General features: G+C 55.6%; 2 protein-coding genes across 5 annotated transcripts in view; one reads left to right on the forward strand and one right to left on the reverse strand.

Moving 5' to 3' along the window:
- DIPK1C (divergent protein kinase domain 1C) overlaps positions 1-267 on the reverse strand; it is a 43,711-nt gene extending 43,444 nt beyond the window's left edge. The window contains exon 1 of the mRNA XM_059408080.1: positions 177-267. Within this exon, the coding sequence (XP_059264063.1) occupies positions 177-267 (91 nt within the window). The remainder of the gene's footprint in view (positions 1-176) is intronic.
- A 447-nt stretch (positions 268-714) lies between these two features.
- CNDP2 (carnosine dipeptidase 2) lies at positions 715-19,630 on the forward strand. Of its 4 annotated transcripts, none has more exons than XM_059409830.1 (12): positions 715-797; positions 3,531-3,621; positions 4,694-4,837; positions 8,195-8,357; positions 10,467-10,555; positions 12,363-12,563; positions 13,558-13,642; positions 14,553-14,713; positions 16,612-16,776; positions 17,640-17,781; positions 17,985-18,132; positions 19,107-19,630. In XM_059409830.1, exons 2-12 carry the CDS (start codon positions 3,562-3,564, stop codon positions 19,168-19,170), a joined length of 1,422 nt encoding a protein of 473 aa, XP_059265813.1. In that variant the 5' UTR covers positions 715-797; positions 3,531-3,561; the 3' UTR covers positions 19,171-19,630. The 4 variants fall into 4 exon arrangements, with proteins under 4 accessions (XP_059265813.1, XP_059265814.1, XP_059265815.1 ...); XM_059409831.1 differs by lacking the exon at positions 715-797 and adding an exon at positions 2,371-2,537; XM_059409828.1 differs by lacking the exon at positions 715-797 and having other exon boundaries at positions 3,477-3,621.
- The last annotated feature ends 1,741 nt before the right edge of the window (positions 19,631-21,371 follow it).

Below are 21,371 nucleotides of genomic sequence, written 5' to 3' on the forward strand. Positions count from 1 at the left end.
ATAGTCCCTCATTGCTCGATCTTAATCAGAAAGAGTTACAGTTTGACGCCAACCCGAGACGGATGCAGCTGGAAAACTTCCGGGAGGGTCATTTTAGTTTAAAGTATTTACAGCAACTATTAAACTTGCCATTAAGAAAAAAGGACGGCATGTGGGAGAGGGGCAGGTGTGCGAACTCTTCGCGGCCTCCTCTGCCGACGTGTCCGCCACCCCCCGGTCCCGCGGAGAAAACTCCGCAAAAATCAGCGGGGGGTCTTCTTCCGCCATCACCTCCCGGGACCGCAGGGTTTAAATCCTGCTCCCTCGGAAAGGGGGCTGGGGCGGCCCGGCGACCCAGGTCCGGCCGCGGCAGGGGGCACCGCCCCGGACCAGCCCGAGAGGCCCGAGGACCCCCTCCTGGGACCGCAGGACCTCGCGGTCCCCGGACCGGAACCCCGCCCGGCGGAACCGGGCGAGAAGGAGGAAACGGGCCGGGAGGCGGGGAGGGGGGTTCCGGCCTGGGGTTCCGGCCTGGGAAACCTGCCCCCCGCCGGACTCCGGAGCCACGGGACAGGGCGGGGCGGGGAGTCGCCGGCTCTCCGACAAGCCCGGTGATTGGTGAAAGGGGCGGGGCGGGGCGACGTGGGGCGGGGCGAGGCCCATTCTGCAGACGAGGCCTGGGATTGGCGGGCAGGGCGGGACGCCCCGCCAGCCCTCCGAGCGAGGCCGGGGATTGGTGGGGGGGGGGGGGGGGAGGCGGGCCCGCGCCAGGGGCGTGACCGGGCACGTGGTGCGGAACCGGCGCGGCGGCCGCTGCGGTGAGGGGCTTCCGCGGGCAGAGTCGGGCGGCACCGGGCGCGCTCGGTGGGGCCGGGGCGGGCGCGTCTCGCGGGACGGCCGGAGTCGCGCCTCGGCTGGTGGGAGCGGGGCCGCGGCCTGGCCGGCCGCCCGTTCCGCGTGGCCAGCAGGGACGGGAAGGGCGGGCGTCCCGGTCGGGAGAAGGCCTTCCCGGGGTCCGGGGCGCTGCGGGCTGCCGGCGCGGGGAGGGCGCGCAGACGGTCCGCTGCTGGCCCCCGACGAGCCCCGCGGGCTACCGGAGCCCCTCGGCGCCCGGCGGAGGCCCGGGGTCAGGGGTCGCTGGGGCCCGCCGGCGTTTGAGGCCGGGAGGTGGCAGCGTTCGGGCCGGGGGCGGCTCGCTCCGTCGTGTCCTCTGCGGCTTCCTCGTCTGGACGGTGGAGCTGGCCCTGCCCCGGCCGGGCCCCTGCCAGCCGCCCCCTGGGTGGGGACGGCCCTCCTCGCGCCGACGCGGCGTCGCCAGCTGCCCCGCCCGTGTGCGGGGACGAGTGGCGGAGGAGGGTCTGTACGCGTGTTTGGGATCAAGCCCCCGAGTGGCGCGTGGGAGGTTCCTGCCCCGGTTTCACTGGCTTCTGTGGGCCCAAAGCCAGGATTCGTGCGTCTCTTTACTCCACGGCGCGCCCTGAGTTCCCGAGGGACAAGGCTGGGGGCGCTCAGAGCAAAGTCAGCCGTAGGCATCGCTAGAGGGGCCCGGGTGCTGCCGGTCTCATTTGGCCTTGCCTCTCCCTGGCCTCCTCATTTACGGAATGTCACCCCCGCCCCCAGGACATCTCCGAGCTCCTGGCATTTATTTTGGAAGCATAATGTGTGCTCTTGTTCACTCCCACGCATCGCTTTTACCTTCATCGGTGGGATTCACGGGGGAGGGGTGGGGGCGACAGTGAAAGTGGCCCCAGGTCGTGGGCTGGGGACTGGATGGGGAGCAGTGGCAGGTTGGGACAGGAATAACCCAGACTTGAGTGGGAGGACGACACTGGCCCTGGCTTGACCTCCTTTGACTAGGTTACTAATTCCGGGAAGGAGTTACTTTTTAGCCAGCCCTGAGGACTTGGCATGGAGAGCTGAGCAGGCCTGTCTCTGTTTAGTCTTTGGGAAAAGTGCAGCTTGGGTAGTTATATATTGGGGTGAACCAATGGAAGGCCATTGGTTAATTTTTCTTTTCTTTTTTTTTAAAGATTGTGTGTCTCAGAGATAGAGCACAAGCAGGGGAAGTGGCAGGCAGAGGGAGAAGCAGGCTCCCCACTGAGCAAGGAGCCCCGTGTGGGACTCGATCCCAACATCCTGGGATCCTGACCTGAGTGGAAGGCAGACGCCTCATGGACTAAGGCACCCAGGCGTCCTGCCGTTGGTTAATTTGGGTGCACTAATGAGAGTGTGCTCAGTGAGCTTGGGATTTGGGCTATATCATGACCAGGGACCTGAAGGAAAAGTGCCCAGCGTGGCGAATTGTCATAGATAGCTTCTTTGTTTGCATTATTGGTGACATGAAAATTTGACTTACTAGTGCTCATGAAATGCCTCTCCAGCATCGTGGACTGTCTTGTCTTTCAGATAAAAGCCTCAGCTGAAGCAGGCTAGGCTGACTAGGAGCTTTGTAAATATTTTATGCTCAGTGGTTGTGGTTTGGAGAGGAGGAAGAAGGCTCTGAGAACTGGGTGGTTTGCCCTGCCCTTACCGAAGTCCTGCTGCGCACGGATTAGAGGGTAACTTCCTTAATCCGCTCAACAGCTGCCAGGCCTGATGTCACTATACAGTCACTCCTCTGCTGAGCAATCACTTTGGAAGCCCATACCCAGAAAAAAGTACTCTGTGTCTACAGTATGTCCAGGCCTTAGAACTACCTAGATATTGTAGGATCTTGGGACTATAGCTGCATCTCTGACATCCTTGGTATCACTGTGGTCTGGCCGAGCTCTTCCCATGGCTGCTTCGGGCCAGCCTTGCCACTTGATAGAATTTGAAATGTCAGTCGGAGGGTGGAGACAGTTTTGGAAGTCCCCAAACCAGGATCCTTTTTGTTTCCTATACATTCCCATTTTAAAGATGACTAGTGAGATGATTTCCTTTCCCCTGTATTTGCAAGGTGGAGCAGAGTGTGTTGGGTCCCACACAGGATAGCAAATGCACCCTGGGGGGAGGCTGTGCTTTCCACAGAGGTTCCTTTATCTTAATCAGGCCGTTGTGGGGTGTTACATGTTGTCTTTGACCATTGGGCTCAGATTATCAACTTTTAAAACAATTTATCTACCTCTCCTTGGGTTTTGTTTGCTGTGTTGTGGATTTGTGACAGTAGCAGAATGTGACACTTTTGCTGGCATCCTTGGAGTGATTATTTCCTCTGTGGTAATAGTAAATGGGAAGTTTTCTGTGTGCTTTCCAAAAAATTTGAGTGCTGGTAAGTCAGTGTTACCAGGAACTACCTGCTTCTAATTTACATCACATACGGTCTTCAGCTCAGACCCTTTCTTTGGTTATGTGCCATTTTGACAGAATTTTGTGCATATTTTCCTTCTGAGAAAAGAGGAGATCATTGTGAAACCCTAACTGCTTCTCCACGCCTCTCTGCTCGCTTCCTGGAGTCCTCGTGATGGCCTTGAGGGCGGGGCAGCTCTTTATCAGTTTAAATAGGAGGACTCCGGACTGCTGCTCAGTCAGGCCATTCACTGGCAGTACTGACGGGTGGTTTTTCCTTCCAGGAGCCTTCAAGGTGTGTGATCTGGTTGAAAGATGTCTGCCCTCACTACCCTGTTTAAATATGTCGATCAAAATCAGGATCGCTACATTAAGGTAAGGGAATGTTTATTGTAGTAAACGTTAAAATTAGGTTTAATCCAGCAGGACTCAGAGGAACTTTCAAGAAACTAGTAGGAGCTGTGCCATTTAAATTAAGTATTAAAAAATACTGTCTAGACAGAGTGAGACAAATACTGCATGATCTCCCTTATATGTGGAATCTTGGAAAGTTGAAGGTTCAGAAGCAGGAAGCAGAATAGTGGCTACTGGGGCCTGGTGGACAGGGGGAGAGGTCAGTCAAAGGGTGGGGGCTTCAGTTATGAGTGAGTTCCAGGGATTGACTGGGATAGCCTGGTGACTGTAGTTAATAGTCCTGTGTTACCCACTTAGAGTTCGCGGAGAGAGTGGCGCTTCCAGCTCTCCTCACGAAAGAAAGTGTATGTGTATTAGCTAGAGTCTTCTCCTCGGCCTCGCCGTAATAGTATGCCAGTTATCCTTTTAGCTCTTGACAAAAAATATATTTTTCCAGAAATAGTAGAGCTAATGAGAGATCTTTATTTAATCTGCATGTACAATTTCATGTGATACATAGAGACTAAAGAAATCTAACTTCCTTTTTGCATTTCATCTGTTTGAAATGATTTGGTAATGTTGTAAATTCATTCTGTTTCTTGACATTAGAGAACTGTGCTTTAAAGTTATTCTCGGAAGACATTTCAGATGGAATCTTGACTCTCAGTCTAACAATTATACTGCAAAGAACTTGGCCATAGTGAGCACGAATAACAAACTAACTTAGACTGTGAAAATTTGGGGTATTTTCTCTATGTTGTAGTCGTAATTTTGTTAGATTCAGACTTATTTATGGAACTTTGTACATTTCACATTCATCTCATGCTTAATGGTTAAAAACACACAATCTGACATTTTTCTGTTATGCTGTAGTTCTTGATACAGCCACGTTTTTTAAAATGTTAAACAAAAAACAAATGTGATCGCTCTTTTCTTTGACATCTAGCCATCATGTTAAAAATGGAGTGGTTGCAGGCAGCAAATTTGTGAATACTCTTCCTTCCTTAAAGGAACACCTTTCCAGAATCCCTTTTTGCTTATTTTCCACAAACAGAAACTCGCAGAATGGGTAGCCATCCAGAGTGTATCTGCGTGGCCCGAGAAGAGAGGCGAAATCAGGAAGATGCTGGAAGTTGCTGCTGCAGAGATCAAACAGTTGGGTGGCTCAGTGGAATTGGTAGATATTGGAAAGCAGAAGGTATGGCACTAGTGCTCTGGGAATTGCAGAATCACAGTTAGCAGACCTACCTAAGGACCCAGCACATTCTTTTTTTTTTTTCCTTTTTATTTATTTGAGAGAGAGAGGGGGCACATGTGAGCTGGGGAAGGGGCAGAGGGAGAGGGAGTGACAATCTCAAGCAGACTCCATTTTGAATGCAGAGTCCAACATGGGGCTTGATCTCACAACCCTGAGATCATGCCCGGAGCTGAAATTAAGAGTTGGACGCTCAGTCAGCTGGGCCACCCAGGCAGGTAGGACTCAGCATGTTCTTAAACCATCTTTTGCTTCAGATAATCTGCTTGTCTTTAAAACAAATAAAACAGTCTTGATTGGGATACCAAACTGTATAATTTTCTCAGCTGGATGGGGGCAAAGCTTTTGTAATATTCAGCGTTTTTCTTCAAGTGTTGAGGTTACTCAGAAGTAAGTTAATGTCAGGGCACCTGGGTGGCTCAGTGGGTTAAGCGTTTGACTTTGACTCAGCTCAGTTCTTGATCTCCGGGTTGTGAGTTCAAGCCCCTAGTTGAGTTCCATGCTGGGTGTGGAACCTACTTAAAAAAAAAAAGAAGAAGAAGTAATGTCATGGTCACTCTTTGAAAATTACTGAGATTGCCCCCTAGAAAGCCGTGTGCATTCAAACTAGGAAGTTGTACACTGTCTGTGTAGGTGTAAAAGGGATCAAGACCCCCAGTCACTGTGCTGTGCTCCGTGTCCCCGCTGGTAGAAACAACACTTTTATATGAGTTCATTCCTGAAAAAGAGCTACTGGGCCTGGGGGCCCAGCTGCATTTTACTGTAGAATTCTGACCGGTGACATTGGTTCATTTTCTTCCTGACATGAATGAACCATCTCACTAATGGTATATTATTTCACTTTTTTAGTTTCAGATGATTTTAAGTCCTACACCAATGGCATGTGTCATGTCATGTATTTTCCAAGTTTGTAATATTCTTTTACATTACAGGGGGTGACAGGGTTTGGCTTATCTCGATTCTCTTGCCTGGTGACCGAAGTGTCCGCTGGTATTATAGTCTTAGGGTTTTATGTGTGGACATTCAGTGGCATGTGGTCTTTTCATAAAGAGAAGAACCCAGAGGCCCAGGTGGGCTGTGTCTCCACTGGGCACCCACAATCAGTTGATGGTGAAGGAGATTCAAACATGGGTGTCCTGATTCCCACTGAGTATTGTATGTATGAGATTTCATTTGGCCAGAAATGTAATAATTGACCTAAGATACACTGTATCTTCCTGACACTTTTCCCCACTTGATATTTTCTTGAGAAGCATAATTGATTTGCTCCCCTTCCCTTTTTTCCTTATACAGTAAGAAAACAACAAAACAAAAATCTAGCTGGCAAACAATTTACAAGAGTTGTTTCATTACAGTAGATTTATTCTATTTAACACTGGCACTGCAGTGCGTTTCTTCAGAAAGAGCCTTCCACAAAAGATAAATGACCGCAGCCCTCCCGAATTACGTAAGACCTGTTCTTATCAAGGAATTGACTGATTTCATCACTGTTAGAAAAGTTCCGCAGAGATCCTTGTAGTGTAAGGTGGCAGCTTCTTCTGCTGTCCCTTCATGTCACAGCAGTGATCCGTTCTTTAGGAAGCCGTGGTGACGTGGGGCAGGTGTGGAGGCGGAGTTGGGTGTTATCACGGGTAGGTGCGGAAGCCGGGGCGTCCTCGGGCTTCCGGGGGAACAGTGACATTTGGAGCTCGGGTCTCAGTGATGGACCTCAGAGCCTGGGTCCCTGGCGGGCAAGGATCGAAGGTGGGCATGGACGGTGGGGAAGGCTGCTGGCAGGCTCTTTGGTATCGGGCCCACTGCCTCGGCTGTTGCGGGAACGTCAAGTCGGGCCTGTCTGCTGCCCAGCTGCTGCCCAGGCAGGAGGGTGGAAAGGGCGCGTGGCCAGGACATGTGGGGGACCTGGTCACTGGTCCTGCCTGACCCCCAGACAGAAGTGCTGAGGAAATGGGACAGTCGTGGCTTGTGAGCAAGCGGTGAGGTGAGGGAAGAAGTGAACCAAGTGTACAGGATGGACTCAGGCCCGTGGGGCGCCAGGGCCGTGAGTGTATTGCTGGGAGCTGGAGCAGGGAGGTGGCCGCGGGGATGGGCAGAAGCGGGGAGACGTGGGGAAGCCTTGCCGAAGACATTTGTCCAGACAGGTCCTCCAGGAGAGCGGTACCGTTCCGTGGTAGCCCGTAAGCACGTGACTCTCTTTCTAGCCAGACTTCCTTCTTCCCTGTTGCAAGTAGTTAGAGATGCCCGGGCAGAGATTTGCAATTTGCAGTGTGAATTTCAGCACAGATTTATCTGTGGGCTCAATTGGCATCTCAGAAAAACGGTAAAGTGTTTCAGTATTTTAGCTATATTGAGTAGAAATTTATTTAGAGAAAACCAGTCATTTAAAAATCATGATTCTGGGCTGTGGCTTACCAAGAGTTATTGAGGTGAGTGCTTCCAAGCGCAGTTCACTGGAAAGACAGATCCTGCAAGAATCCTGGCGGCCTGCACGCTACCTAGAGCACCTGTCCACTTAGTGCTCTGACTGATACCCTGATACCCCACCCCCCGCCCCCCCCGCACTCCTGATCTTAGGGGCTTATGGGAGACTAGTTGAGTGTGAGGAGGGAGCTCCGGCTCTCTCTGCTGGTTTTACTGTGGCTTGCTACAAATTCTGTTCTCTTCTGTCCTGGTCTGCATCCTTTTCTGTGCACATTTGTGATCCACATGCAGAATTTCAAATGTGTAGCTCCTGCTTTAAGAAGATGGTAGTAGGGGCACCTGGGTGGCTCAGTGGGTTAAGCCACTGCCTTCAGCTCAGGTCATGATCTCAAGGTCCTGGGATCGAGTCCCGCATCAGGCTCTCTGCTCAGTGGGGAGCCTGCTTCCCTCTCTCTCTCTCTCTCTGCCTGCCTCTCCATCTGCTTGTAATCTCTGTCTGTCAAATAAATAAAATCTTTAAAAAAAAAGAAGATGGTAGTAGTTTTCATCCATTATTTAAAAAATATTGAGCAAAGTTGTACCCCAAACTTAAGTCTTCATAATATGCTTTCTTAATGTAAAAGTTAAAAAAAAAAATCAGCTTTTAAAAATTTACCAAACTGCCTACAGTTGGTGAACATTATACAGTCTAAGTGCTCTGGATTATGGGGAAGGAATGTCTTGTCCATTACTGCTGCAGCAGAACACTGTGTTCTTGAACTCTACGATATAGGCTGATTGATAAGAACACATGAAATGGTCCAGATACTTGAATAATATCTACTATAAGCACCACGTTTTTAAACAAAGGCTGTGCTCGATTGCTTCCTTCTTGACTCTTAGCTCCCTGACGGCTCTGAGATTCCGCTCCCTCCCATTTTACTCGGCAAGCTGGGCTCCGACCCGCAGAAGAAAACCGTGTGTATTTACGGACACCTGGACGTGCAGCCGGCAGCCCTGGAGGACGGCTGGGACAGCGAGCCCTTCACCTTGGTGGAACGCGACGGTAAGTGATACTTTGCTCTGGAGAAGCCTTCCTGCTCTTCTACCTGAGGGGGTGCACTGGCTGGGGACATAATGATCACTCGGGAATGGTCCTCGAGCCCTGCCTGGGCCACACACCCACGGGCACTTGAGACTGTCGGTCTAGGACCCACTCCAGGCTGCCCTCCCTTCTTCCTGACCCTCTGGTACGGAGCCTCTGCCTGCCTTCATTCCTGAATCTCCACGTCTCTGTACCTGACTGTCTTTGGCCAGATGAGGAAGCCCCTTCACTTGTGTGTCGCCCCCTTGGGCTAAGTCTGGACTGTCTGTAATCCAAGTCCTTATAGCTGGACGCGCTGGGTTTCTGTCTAGACTTTTCCCTGGCTCGGGGTCAGCTGTGTCCGTTACCGTGCACGGTCGCGGAAACTGGGCACTTGCAGCAACGTCACTGAGGGAATTCAGTTCCGCGCCACGGTCGGATCACAGCGTGGTCGCTGACTTCCCAGTAGACCCCGCTGAGCGTTAGCCCCGCACACGCGCGGCTGTTCCCCTGCTCTCCGGCCTGCCCTTCCTCCTGGTTCCCGTCCCCCGCCTCCACACGGTCCCCCCACCCTCCTTGCCCCTCCACAAACCTAGAGGTCACCGTCACCCCCACTGTGCTCCTGTGGGCCCGCAGTCCCCGCGGGGCTCCCCCCCAGCTACCACACGCCCCTTGCGGAGAGCTCGCCTGTGGCTTGTTGAAGTTGCGAGCCCTCCTCCCCTCTTTTCCCTGCTGCATGAGGACCTCAGTGCCGTGTGTCTCACCCTGACACCTCTCAGGAGACTCAGCGGGGTTCCTCTGTCCCTCCCACATGTCTCTCCTCAGCACTGCTCTGGCAGCTGTGCCAGGTGACCCCGGCTTCTGCACCGGCACTGCTCACCCACTGTCCTGGGAGGCCTCCCGCTCCCTCCTTCCCAAACCTGACAGACAGGCACCCGCGGTAGGGTCTCAGGCGTGGATGAAGCGGGGTAACAGCGCGTCTCACAGATACGTTTCCTGGTGGTCAGCTGGCGGCCACGTTCTTCTCCTTGTCGGGGGGCGGGAGGGAGGAGCACAGCGCCTTGGACACCTCTGTCCCGCACAGTTTCGGAATGTCGGAGTAAGTGATTCAGTCAGTGCTTACCACAGGAGCAAGGATGCTTTTTAGGAGAATTCTGTAGCTTTTGTGAGAAGTGGGTTTAGTTTATAGAAAGAAACTCCCAAAGTGGCGATGGCTGGGAGCGTCCTGCTGCTTCAGGGTGCTCTTGCTGCAACTGTCAAATGCTAAAAACACATTGGAAATGAGCAAGTCCAAGGCCTGGCTGTTACAGACCTGGCCAGAGAGGAACTGAGCCCTGCGCACGCCTGGCCTGAGTGCTGTCCTTCCTCCGGCCTGGTCCCCCTCTGGTGAGCTTATGCATCATAGGACAGGGTGGGGAGCAGGGTCTGGACTCAACGGCCCAGTGACCTTTGTGGTGGCCAGTGCCCACCAGCCTTTGTTAGGGGTCCCAGGAGTGGGTGTGCAGAGGGGGATCCTGAGACTAACGACATGGAGGAGAAGCAGTAGCGGACGTGTCCTTTGGTTTTCAAAGGGATAACGTGGAGAAGTAAATAATGAATCTAGTCTTCTCCTTACCAAATTAGGTGTCACAACTGGGGATATGTGAGATTTCTAGTTCTCTCTTGATGGTGCATCATGGATCCTACATATGACTAGGTTGCCTACCTTTATCTGCTACCAGCTGGCAGTGGAGGTCGATTGGAAGGAACGAGCCGGCTGCCCCTTGGAGCAGTCCCAGCAGTCTCCGGCCTGCGTCGGCAGGGACAGGGGCGCTGGCTGACGGCGGTGTCTGCTGGCAGGAGGGGAGGGCAGCTGGGAGCAGCCACGGGCTTGCTCTTAGTGACTATGGGGAGTTCTCTGGCAGAGTCTCACCGGACTGGAGGAGCGGGACTCGGGACTCGGACAGAATGAAAATGGGGCTTCCGCTTGGAAGAGGGGGTCTCGGGCCAGCTGCCTGTGGGGGCGCTGACATGCTGTCAGCTGTGCACCAGCAACGCACTTTCTTGTCTGTTTCCTTGGATTGTAACTGGGCCTGCTGATTGCTGTTCCAGGCAGATTGTATGGGAGAGGCGCAACCGATGATAAGGGGCCAGTGGCCGGCTGGCTGAATGCCCTGGAAGCCTTCCAGAAGACAAATCAGGTACTCGAATCACAGCTAACTGCCTTGCTCCAGCAGAGCGGTACAAAGCAGGGCTGTGTGTTCCCAGAACAGCCCATAAAGATCAAAGATCCCCAGGATATGAGAAGGCAAGGTCCCCCAAAACTGTATCAGCACAGTGGGATCAGAGGTAAGATTGTAGGTTTGTTCTCCAGCTTTAGGAATTGTAATTGTTTTATAGTTGCCCGGAGGTCATAGTACTGATGACTCAGTGGGACCCCAGCCAGCACCTGAAATTCGAGTTTTCAGCCGCAGGCTCTGCCGCTGAGATGCCTCACCCGGAGGCTAAGCCATGGGCCGTGTGGGAGTGGGCAGCCCCTAGCTTTCTCAGGGTGGTTTTTATCCTCCTGAAAAATTCTTTTTTTTTTTTTTTTTTTTAAGATTTATTTATTTATTTGTTAGAGAGAGCGCACGCACGGGCAAACAGAGTGGTAGGCAGAGGCAGAGGGAGAAGCAGGCTCCCTGCTGAGCAAGGAGCCGGATGTGGGACTTGATCCCACGACACTGGGATCATGACCTGAGCCGAAGGCAGCCCCTTAACCAACTGAGCCACCCAGGCATCCCTTCTGAAAGATTCTTATTTTTTAAGATACATTTCTTTAATTGAAATCCCTGTCCCCATCTAAAGTTTGTAAAATAGAAAAGTAGGGAGGAACAGGGCGCCCAGACTTCTAGCTGTCAGAGACTTTGTATTTTGTTATTTACTCATCTTTTCAACTGTCTTTAACCTGCTCCTCACCATTGTGTAGCCCGTTCTTGCATCATGCTTTATCTTCTACTGCGATAAAATAAGAGTAACAAGACAAGCATTCTTGTCAAAGGGCGAGTGGTGGGTCTGGAGAGGGCCTGGGACTCTCTGGTCCACCGTGTCATTTTGCACAGGAGGGAGCACAGGCTCAGAACCTCCAGCTGACTGGTCTCAGAGACCGTGAAGGCTCCCCCTTCTCCAGGGCCCCCTGGGATCTGGGGGTGACCAAGAGGAGGGTGCTATGTGCAGGGCGGAGCCTCCAGAGCCCTTCACTTATGCCCCTCCACATGCCAGGTCCCAGGAAAGATTGTGCTCGGGAGGCAGAAGCAGGGGGCGACCTAGGTGGAGCAAAGGGCCTTCTGGGGGCAGTTCTGAACAAGGACCCCAGGGATTTGTGTCCACGTGGGGGCTCTGCCATTTTGTAGCCTATGTGACCTTTGGCAAGTCACCTCACTTAGGTGCCCCTCCGTGCACTCCTCTGTGGAAGGGCCACTTCTTGCAGGCGCTGGGGAGCCTGGGAGACAGAGCAGGAGCGAAGCTGGGCGGTGCCTCGCACTTTCCATGGGCTCTGCGGGAGAAGGGCCTTCGGCACGTGGAAGGTGGTGGGTCGCGGTGTGGAGCGCCCGGGCATGGGAGCAGGTGCCCTCTTGCTCTCGCATGCGGGGGTGGTGGCCAATCCCTGCCACACTGTGTTGTGGCCTGTGGTATGGAGAGAGTCACTCGGGCTTCCCTGGAGACCCCTGATGGGTGCTGGGGCGCGCAGCGGTCCCTGCACGTAGGAAGTGTGGTCACACCGTGGCGTCCTTGGCAGGAGTCCGCAGTGCGGGTGTGGCTGCGGCCGGCTGCACGCATGAGCCTGGACCGCCCAGCACGTGAGGACTGAGGGTCACCACAGGGCGCACACAGCCCACCCGATGGCTCTGGAGGAAGTTGAGTGAGATTTGTGATTGCAGAGCGTCTGGTGACTTCCTGTGTGTGGTGCCTAAGAAAGAGAACCGCGTGAGAACTGAAGGCCTCCCCACGCTTGTTTCCCTCCCGCAGGAAATCCCAGTCAACGTCCGGTTCTGTCTGGAAGGCATGGAGGAGTCGGGCTCCGAAGGCTTGGACGACCTGATTTTTTCCCGGAAAGACACGTTCTTCAAAGACGTGGACTACGTCTGCATCTCTGACAACTACTGGCTGGGGAAGAAGAAGCCCTGCATCACCTACGGGCTCAGGGGCATTTGCTACTTTTTCATCGAGGTATCGTGTCGAGTTCTTCGTGTTCTGTGGTGTCTCTTCCCCGCCCGCAGTCTCCCTTGTCCTTCCGTAGTAGGAGGGGGCCCCGCGTGCAATGGAGAATCCCAGAGCCTTCTCCATGGGCCGGGTCTTCGTATGACCCCCACTCCAGATTGTGTAGCCGGAGTCCATTCTGTGCCACCTCGAGCTGCCGGGTGTTTGGAGAATTGTCTTGGAGCCGTTGAGGAAAGACGAGCTGCTGTAGCCATTTAAGAGCTGACTTGAGCAAACACTGCAGGAAGACGTACTGTTAAAGACTAGGATGTTCATCTTTCAGACCAGAGATCTCGAGGGGACCGGGTGGCTGTGCTTGACGCAGAAGCCGGGCTCAGGGGCAACGCGGGAGGGCTGGGCTCAGGTGAGCCCGCGTCCCTTCCACAGACGAGGCCGGGTCTAGCACACTGAGCGAACTGGTTCCTGTAAAGGAGGATTTGGAGGCTGAAAATGCCAGCGTCATCGTCACTGCTGCCCTGAGCCCTTCGTCTCTCAAGACTACCAACAGTCTGACACAAGAGCCCAGGGGCTGTGGTCAGTCACTCCCACTCGGCCATTTCACAGGTGTGGAGACTCGGGCCTGGCGAGGCCGCAAACCCGACGCCGGTCACAGGCTAGTGAGGGGGAGCAGAGGGCGGGTGCTGGCCACAGGTCCTCGGGCTCAAGGTCCTTACCGGCCGCCTTTCATGGTGCGCGTCCTCTTTCAGCGGAAGAGCGCAAGGTCTCTGAAGCCGTGTGTGTGCACCTGTGGTCAGCAGCCCTGCTGTCCCCGGTCCGCGTTCCCAAAAGAGTGTTTCTTTTGTTGCTGCCGAAGTTTTGTAATTTAGTAAATGCCTTGCTTTGTTCCTGGAGGGAACAGATTTTGATTTTGAGGATTTGAGGATCTCGTGAATGTTCTTCGTTCACCGTGGCCAGGCTGAGTTCCCGCCGAGCGGCTGACGGAGGGCTCTCTGTGTCCGTCCAGGTGGAGTGCAGTGACAAAGACCTGCATTCAGGCGTGTACGGGGGCTCGGTGCACGAGGCCATGACGGATCTCATCACGCTGATGGGTAAGCACGGGTTCCACTCACTGCCCGGTGACTTGCGGGGGAAGCCGGAGTGGCCTTGTTTCAGGCTGTCCGCAGCATTCGGCGCTGTCCCCATTCTCTGTGGACTGCGTTTGTCTCTTTCCCTGTTGCTGCTTCCTCCCGTTCACTGCTCCCTTTGAAAGGTGAAGATGCTTCGTTTCTGCCTCTGTCTCCCTGGACCCCTCCGTGTGTCACTAAACCTTGCCTTACCTCAGGGACCCAACCCGGGCAGTCCCTGGCTCCGTCGTCCCTGTCTGCGCGGTCCGTAGGATCACAGGACACAGTTGTGTTTTCTGTCCCTTGGAGGGCACCTGCCCCGGTCTGTTTGGCATCCCAGCACCCCAGCGAGGGCCCCCTCTGCTCCACCCTGTGGGAGGGAGGCCCAGCCCCATTCTCCTGGCATCCTGCTGGTCAAGGCTGACGAAACTTTGCCTCATCCCAGGATTAGCCTAAGCTCTGTCCCCTTCCCTCTTGGATAACGGCCACCATACGTGCGGCCTGTTGTTTCTAGCATGGGAGCTTATTCTACTCTGTTCATCTCAGACTCCCTCGTTTGGGAGCCGCTAGTTTCTTATGCAACCTGGATTGAAAAAGAACTCTTGGTCAGTGTAGTGGCTTTTACAGGAAGCCTGCCAGAGGCAGTCTGCTTGGTCTGTCTCCTGTTCCGTGACAGGGGACAGGTCACCCCCACTTCTGCATCTCTGTTACAGTGGGGAGATGCTACTGCTCCCCTCGCTGGGTTGTTTAGATATTTAACTGATTGTTCCTAGGCAGGGCTTGAGTGCTCTGCCAGGAACTGGAACTGCTGGGGTGGGGGCCCCCGTCCCCCGTGGGACTGCTGCTGCGTTTCTGCCGCCCGCCCGGTGAGCACCCCTCCTCTGTGCCCTCCCAGGCTGTCTGGTGGACAAGAAAGGAAAGATCCTCATCCCCGGCATCAACGAGGCAGTGGCCCCCGTGACGGAGGAGGAGCTGGAGCTCTACGACCAGATCGACTTTGACCTGGAGGAGTATGCCAGGGACGTGGGGACAGAGACTCTGCTGCACAGCTGCAAGGTGGGTGCTCCCCTGCCCACCGCTTCCCACCAGGCCCTGTGCTGGGGACTCCCATGGGCAGGAGCCAGGGCTGCTGGCAGAGATCAGGCATCTGCGTGTGTCCCCAAGTCCTCAGGTGGTCCTGACACCGGAAAGCAGCACATTACCAGGCTTGGAATTGGAAGGAGGAGGTTTTTAAAAATGCCACGTGTTGACTTTTGACAACTCAGGAGCTAGAGAACGTACACAGAGAACCCACAGTAGCAGGCAGCTTCTGCCTGATTTGCGTTTGCAAAATGATGTTTTACCGCCGGGCACAGAGATGATTAAAGGTGTCCTCAACAGCCAAGGACCACGTGGAAAGCATTGGCTCAAAGTAGTTACTTAACTATGAAGAAAAAGTTGGGATTTTTTTCTTAATTAGTCTCGTCCTTGGCTTGTGTGGCACGAGTGTGCGTTTACATCTGATGCAGCTGCCAGTAGAATTGCAGCTACAGACCCTGCGATACAAGAGGGATATGGCCAGGCCCAGCCCGTGAGTTTCCTCTCGCCAGGAGACAGATGGGCAGAGAAGTGTGACAGAGTGTGGAGGCCACTCCAGGGCCAGGGGAGGCTGGTAGGGGTCAGCAGGGGTGAGTGCCAGGGCAGGGCGCAGGGAACCCAGCTGGTCGTGGGGCGGACTAGCCCTGGGCGGCCTGGGACTCACACTGAAAAGGCCCGGTGTGCAGGCCCGTGGTGTCCCGAGGAGCGCGTGTGCTGTTCTGGGAGACGGCGGACGTGATGGGTTTGAGCCGAGGGAGGAGGTGATGAGCCCTCCCTGGCGGGCAAGTGGCGGCAGAAGCGATGCGGGTCAGAGCGGGGACAGTGAGGCAGGAGAGCAGCTGGGCCGCTGTGGGAAGAGTCTGGAGCCGGGGGGGTGGCACAGGGGGGTCTGGGGGCATCTGGAAGCAGGCCACACAGGGGAGGGTTGGGGGGCCTGACTGGAGCGGGAGTTTGCAGGTGGCGCGGGGCGCTGCTGGCAGGGGGACCGCTGGCAGGGGGGGCCTGAGGCCGGGAGACAGTAGTCCAGGGCAAGGGTGTTTCTGGGAAAGCTGGTTGCAAACAGACTCCTGGTGTTGTTCCTGCCTTGTCGCCTAGCAGTTAGCGCCTGTATGTGAGATGTTGGCCTTGCGGGCCACGTGTTTCCCTTCCCGTCTCACTGACCCTGTCTGGTTCGCAGGTGGGGAGTCCACACATGAGGTGGCTGAGTCCCTGAGGAGCCCGGAGCCGCGTCACCTTTCTCCTTGCCCGCCTGTTGTTCGGGTGGCCACGTGGCTCTTCGGACTTGTCTTGCGCCACTGCTGGGCACAGTGGGCGTGAGAGGCCCTGGTCTCAGGCACATGTGTAGGAAATGAGGGCCTGCTCTGGGCCAGTCCCTTGGCAGAGGGTGACGATGCTTTTGGTCTCTGGGCCCAGGGCTCCGTGGACGGTCCTGGCTCTGCTCCTGTAGGAACTACCCCTGCATTCCGTTTCCTCGGGGGGTGGGAAGCTCACAGATGGCCTGCGCCATGCTGCCCTCTCTCTCCTGGTTCCTGGTGCCTCTGGCCCCGCAGGAGCTCTGATCTAGGCGGGCTCATGACTTGCCTTCAATTCTGCGGGGCTGGTGGGAACCCTGTGGTTCTCCTGGCCACCAGCAGGGAAGCTGGGAGACACCATGCTTGAGGCTGCGGGAGTGTGACAGAGCCCTCACACTGTGCTGTGTCAAAGCAGGTTCCAGAGCACATTTGGGGCAGGCTCGTGTCTTAGCCCTCCTGGGTCGGTACTTGATGCCCATGATGGTGTGGACCCCAGGCCGCGGGCCGCCTGGTGGAACTTAGATGCCATTGCTGTCTCTTTCATAAGCAGTGTTGTCCACTGACTCCTTTTCTTGTTTTCGGCAGAAAGACATCCTGATGCACCGATGGCGCTACCCGTCCCTCTCCCTTCACGGGATCGAAGGTGCCTTTTCTGGGTCAGGGGCCAAGACCGTGATTCCTAGGAAAGTGGTTGGCAAGTTCTCCATCAGGCTCGTGCCCAACATGACTCCAGAAGTCGTCAGCGAGCAGGCATGTGAGGGAGCCGGGACGTGGGCTGGGGCGGCTTCGCCACGGCGGACTCGGAGCACGAAGACTTTCAGGAGGGCACTGAACCCCAGACCCATACCTCCCTACTTCTTCACTCCTCGCAACCCCATAATTGGCTGAATAAGCAGTTCAGAAACTGATCAGAGATAAAGGCCATATAAAAAGCATCACATGTGACCTTTGTCACTGCTGAAACGTGCTAAAACCTGACCCTTGACCTCATTGTAAGGCTTCCGGGCAGATACCAGCTTCGGGCCAAGTATGTTACAGGGAGAACCCCCAGGAGCTGCATCTGGGCCAGTGTGAGGAGTGGACGGGCTGGATTCCAGAAGGGGAAAATCCCAGAGGGGGCAGTCAACCCTGCCCTCCTCTGAGATTTCCTGGAGATATGGCATCAGAGACTTCCTTACTGCAAGGAAACTGAGGCCCGAGCTTCTGTCATCAGATGTGCCCCAGTCAGTGCCGGGCTCCACTCCCGGTCTCGGTCTGCATATGATGAGTAATGTAAAGCACATCAAGGGATGTTTTTTAAAGACTTGATTTAAGTATCATCCTGTGGGAACATCTGTAAAGGGTAGGTTGCTTGAATGAAAGTGTACCTTTTAGCTTCAAATTGTTGGATTTTGTTTTTTGATAAAATCCCTGATTTTGTTACCACTGTCGTGCTCAGTATTGCGCAGCAGGAAGTGAGAAACGACATCCATCGTAGACTCTGTAGACAGGTGTAGACTTACTGTAGACTGGTTGCGGGCCCCCCTCAACCCCCCTCTAGACCCTCCTCAGAGGGACCTCAGCACTGGCGCTGAGGCCAGACTACAGTGCGGTGTGTCTCGTTTGTGACGCAGGTCACGAGCTACCTGACAAAGAAGTTTGCCGACCTGCATAGCCCCAACAAGTTCAAGGTGTACATGGGCCACGGTGGGAAGCCCTGGGTGTCTGACTTCAACCACCCTCATTACATGGCTGGGAGAAGAGCCTTGAAAACAGGTGAGACTTCTCCCTGGGGATGCAGGCAAGGGCCCTGAGGAGAGCCCCCAGGGTGGGGCCGTGCCCGCCGCCCACCTGGAGAGCGGAGGTGCCGTGCCCGAGCCACACCTGGGGTTCGGACTCCTGTCGCTGGGTAGTAAGTGCTGCGGGTCCCCAGCCTCGCCGCCTGAAAGCTCACCGTGTCTTTCACTCTTCTCCCCCAGTGTTTGGTGTCGAGCCCGACCTCACCAGGGAAGGTGGCAGCATTCCTGTGACTTTGACCTTCCAGGAGGCTACGGGGAAGAACGTCATGCTGCTGCCTGTGGGCTCCGCGGACGACGGAGCCCACTCCCAGAATGAGAAGCTCAACAGGTGAGGCTCTGGGTCCTGTGTCCTGCCCCTGTCCTGCCCCTGTCCTGCCCCTGCGTTCGTTTCCTCATGGCTGCCCGTGAGAAACCCAGGAGAGCCTGGGTGAGCCTCCTCCTCCCCACGGCCTCCCTCTCCTCCTCCCCCTCCCTCTCCTCCACCCTCCCTCCCCGCCGCCTCCTGCCCCACCTGTCTGGCCGCTTTGAGAGGAGCGCAGGAGGGGGCAGGGAGGCCCCCCAAGGGCAGTGCTCGGCCTGCTGCCGTCTTGTCTTCAGGCTAGCGAGCACCTCCAGTGGGGGGCGGCGACAGGCCCTGGGCAGGGGGGTTCTTCACAGCAGGATTCAGCCAGTGCCCGTGTCTGTCTCGGGACATCATCCGGGACTCCTACAGAAACTCCGTGCTTCGCCTGTTTGGAAAGTCGGTGTCTTTGCTGGTCCCGAGCCCCCTCTCTGTGTTTCTGGCTGATGCGTACATGAGGCGGGCTCTTCGACCAACAGGGATGGGAGGTGTCCCTGAGTTAGCGCTGTAAGGCGGAGGGTCCAGGCAGGCAGGGAGGACCCGTGGGTGATACGAAGAGCCAGGAAGGACAGAGAACAGGAGCTGTCCAGGGGTCACGGGGGTAGGCTAGTCACCGGCTAAGACAGACGTCAAGGGAAGGGACAGAGACCTGTGTATCCAGGCACAGGGGAGGCCTCTTACCCAAACAAAGGGAGAGGCTATGAGCAAAGTGAAGCTTTTCTTCTTAAGAACTGGGTACTGGGTGGGACCTGTGTCTTCTGTTAGACCACGACCAGGATGGGTCCCTAGTGGGGCAGGGGCAGGTAGACTGAACTCACACTTGAGAACCAGGTGGCCAAATTCTCAAGGCCAACGAACTAAAGGCCAGCAAGCCAGGACAGTGGGAGCCCTGGAAAGGACACCGGGCGCACGCCTGGACCACTGGACAGCAGCCGACACGACGGCCTGTTCTTCTCCATCAGGCTGAACTACATAGAAGGAACCAAAATGCTGGCTGCCTACCTGTACGAGGTGTCCCAGCTGTAGGAGCGAGGAGCGCTGCCCCGTCCCCACCCGTCCCCGCCACTCAGGACCGTGCAGCTCAGCGCTCTCCTCGCCCTCTCGTCCGGCATATGTGGAGTGACCATGCCACATTCCTGGAGGTGGGCAGCGTGAGGTCTACAGCGAACAGCCAGGATCCAGCACACAACTGCGGGCTGTGGCGGCCGGCCAGCTGGGCTGCACGGAGCCCTCGGTGCGGGCCGGCCGTCCCTGCCTTCCGACTCGGATGCGTGCGCTGGGGAGATTTAGTCGGGGGCACCCGGCGCCTCCCGGGGCCGCCCCTTCTTATCCTTTGGCTTTGTGTGGGTTCTGTCCTGCTCGCACGACCTAAAGCCAGTACCGGTGTCTCCTGTCTTCTCTTTGTTATGATTCGTCAAAACCTAAACTTAATTGGAAGGATTATTTGTTCTCAGTATGTGCTGCCAAATAAAAAAGTAGAAGTGAAGCCTCTGGGAGAGTTCCTGCCCATCGGACTCACTGTGGGGTACCCTGTCCTTTGTGGGGGGCGTTGGAGGGGCGGGGAGGGCCCGGCACCTGCCTTCTCTCCCCAGCGCACACAAGGAAAGGCAGAGTGGTGGTGCTTGTCCCTGGGTCCTCCTACCCAACACTGAATGAGGCAGGATGGTGACAGGGAAGTGGTTCTGAGAGCCCTGGGTTCTCTGCAGTGTGTTTGGAAGCCCCTGTCCCCTGCAGCCTCTTCAGCTTCCTCCCAGCCTCCCCAGCCCTCCCCCATCCAACACCACTCGTTCACCGGGGACACTCGTGTGGCTTAGTCCTCCGAGCCACCACGCTTGGGTTCTTTGCACCTTCACTCTGGTTCCTAATCAGGGCGTAGAGTCGTGCAGCGTGGACGAGACTGCACTCTTGTCACGAAGCATTGCCAAAGCTGCTTTGTGCCGGGGGTGGGCTCGGACGTGCAGAATCCAAAGCTCGCCCTGTGCCGCCACTCCCCTGTGGGCAGCTGGCCCCCGACCGAAGTACAGCCACCCGGTCTCCTGCAGAGGAAGGCAGAACTCAGCAGGCCACGTCCTCGACCCAGAAGACCAGCTCAGAGGAGCCGTTCCCGCCTGAAGGAACTTGAGTGTCTCCACGTGCTGGAGGCAAATGCAAGTTTGTTCCGCTCTTGTCACTTTCAGGAACGGCGCCAGGAAAAGATGACAGACCTGTCAGAATCCTGAATTATGTGCATTAGTGAGGACATAGGCCACTGTGCCTGAAGCCTTTGTGGCTGTGGCCGTTAACGTGTTTCTCCTTGTCAAGCCCGCGCAAGTAGGCTGGGCTGGCGCGGCAGCTCCTCCGTCCCCCCGGCCTGGTCTCTGCTCTGGGTCGTCTCCTGCTCCGCAGTGGCCGTTCCAGTTCCAGCGGCCCGCGCCGCATCTCAGCCTGTGCTTTCAGGCGCAGTGCAGGCCAGGCCCAGGTCCCTGTGCGGCCTCTCACTCTCGGGAGGTCACGTGGCTGCTCCTGACCGCATGGCGGGGGCGGGGGGTGCGACAGGAAATGGGCCCGGCTTCCGGTGCCATCGCTCCTTGGGTCAGGGAAGACACACTGGGAATCGCACCGTGATTCTGCCATGACGTTCGTCCCAAGGCCATCGGAGAGAAAGACTGCATAGCCTCAGATGGGGAAGGACTCAAGGAGAACCCTTGTAAACTCCCTCGGAGAAAACTAATGGTGGCATCCTCCGGCTTCGGGGAGCTGCTGCATGGGGTCAGGAGACGAGCCTGATCCAGTGCCGTTCACAGCGTCCTTTCTTTGGCTTTGCACCGTTTCCTGTCAACATGTGACAGTGGGCCAATCTGGGCTCTCAAGAGAGCCCAGTACAGTCTGTTCCTTTCAAGTTCACGGCAAGGTTCATAAATCACCTGTGTTTAGGAGAATCTTACTCTGTGGCCTAGGACGATGGCCCCTGTAGGAATGCTACATAAAAAAATGGTTTGCAGAATTCCGCTGGCCTCTTCTTTGAAATAGCCTTTGTGGAGAGGCGGCTTCAGTGCACACCTTGAACAGTCATTTAGGAAGAAGAAAAGTTCCTTGGAGAACGGGTCATGGCCAAAGCCTACTCTAGACGGAACTTTGACCCAGGTGTAGTGGACACGGTCCTGTGGTCCCACCTGTGCATGTGGGAGAGATCAGGGATCAGCCCTGCCCACGATAACCCTTGGAGATCCGGATTCACAGCCTGGTGT

The sequence above is a fragment of the Mustela nigripes genome, chromosome 8 (assembly GCF_022355385.1).
Source record: "Mustela nigripes isolate SB6536 chromosome 8, MUSNIG.SB6536, whole genome shotgun sequence".
NCBI lineage: Eukaryota > Metazoa > Chordata > Mammalia > Carnivora > Mustelidae > Mustela > Mustela nigripes.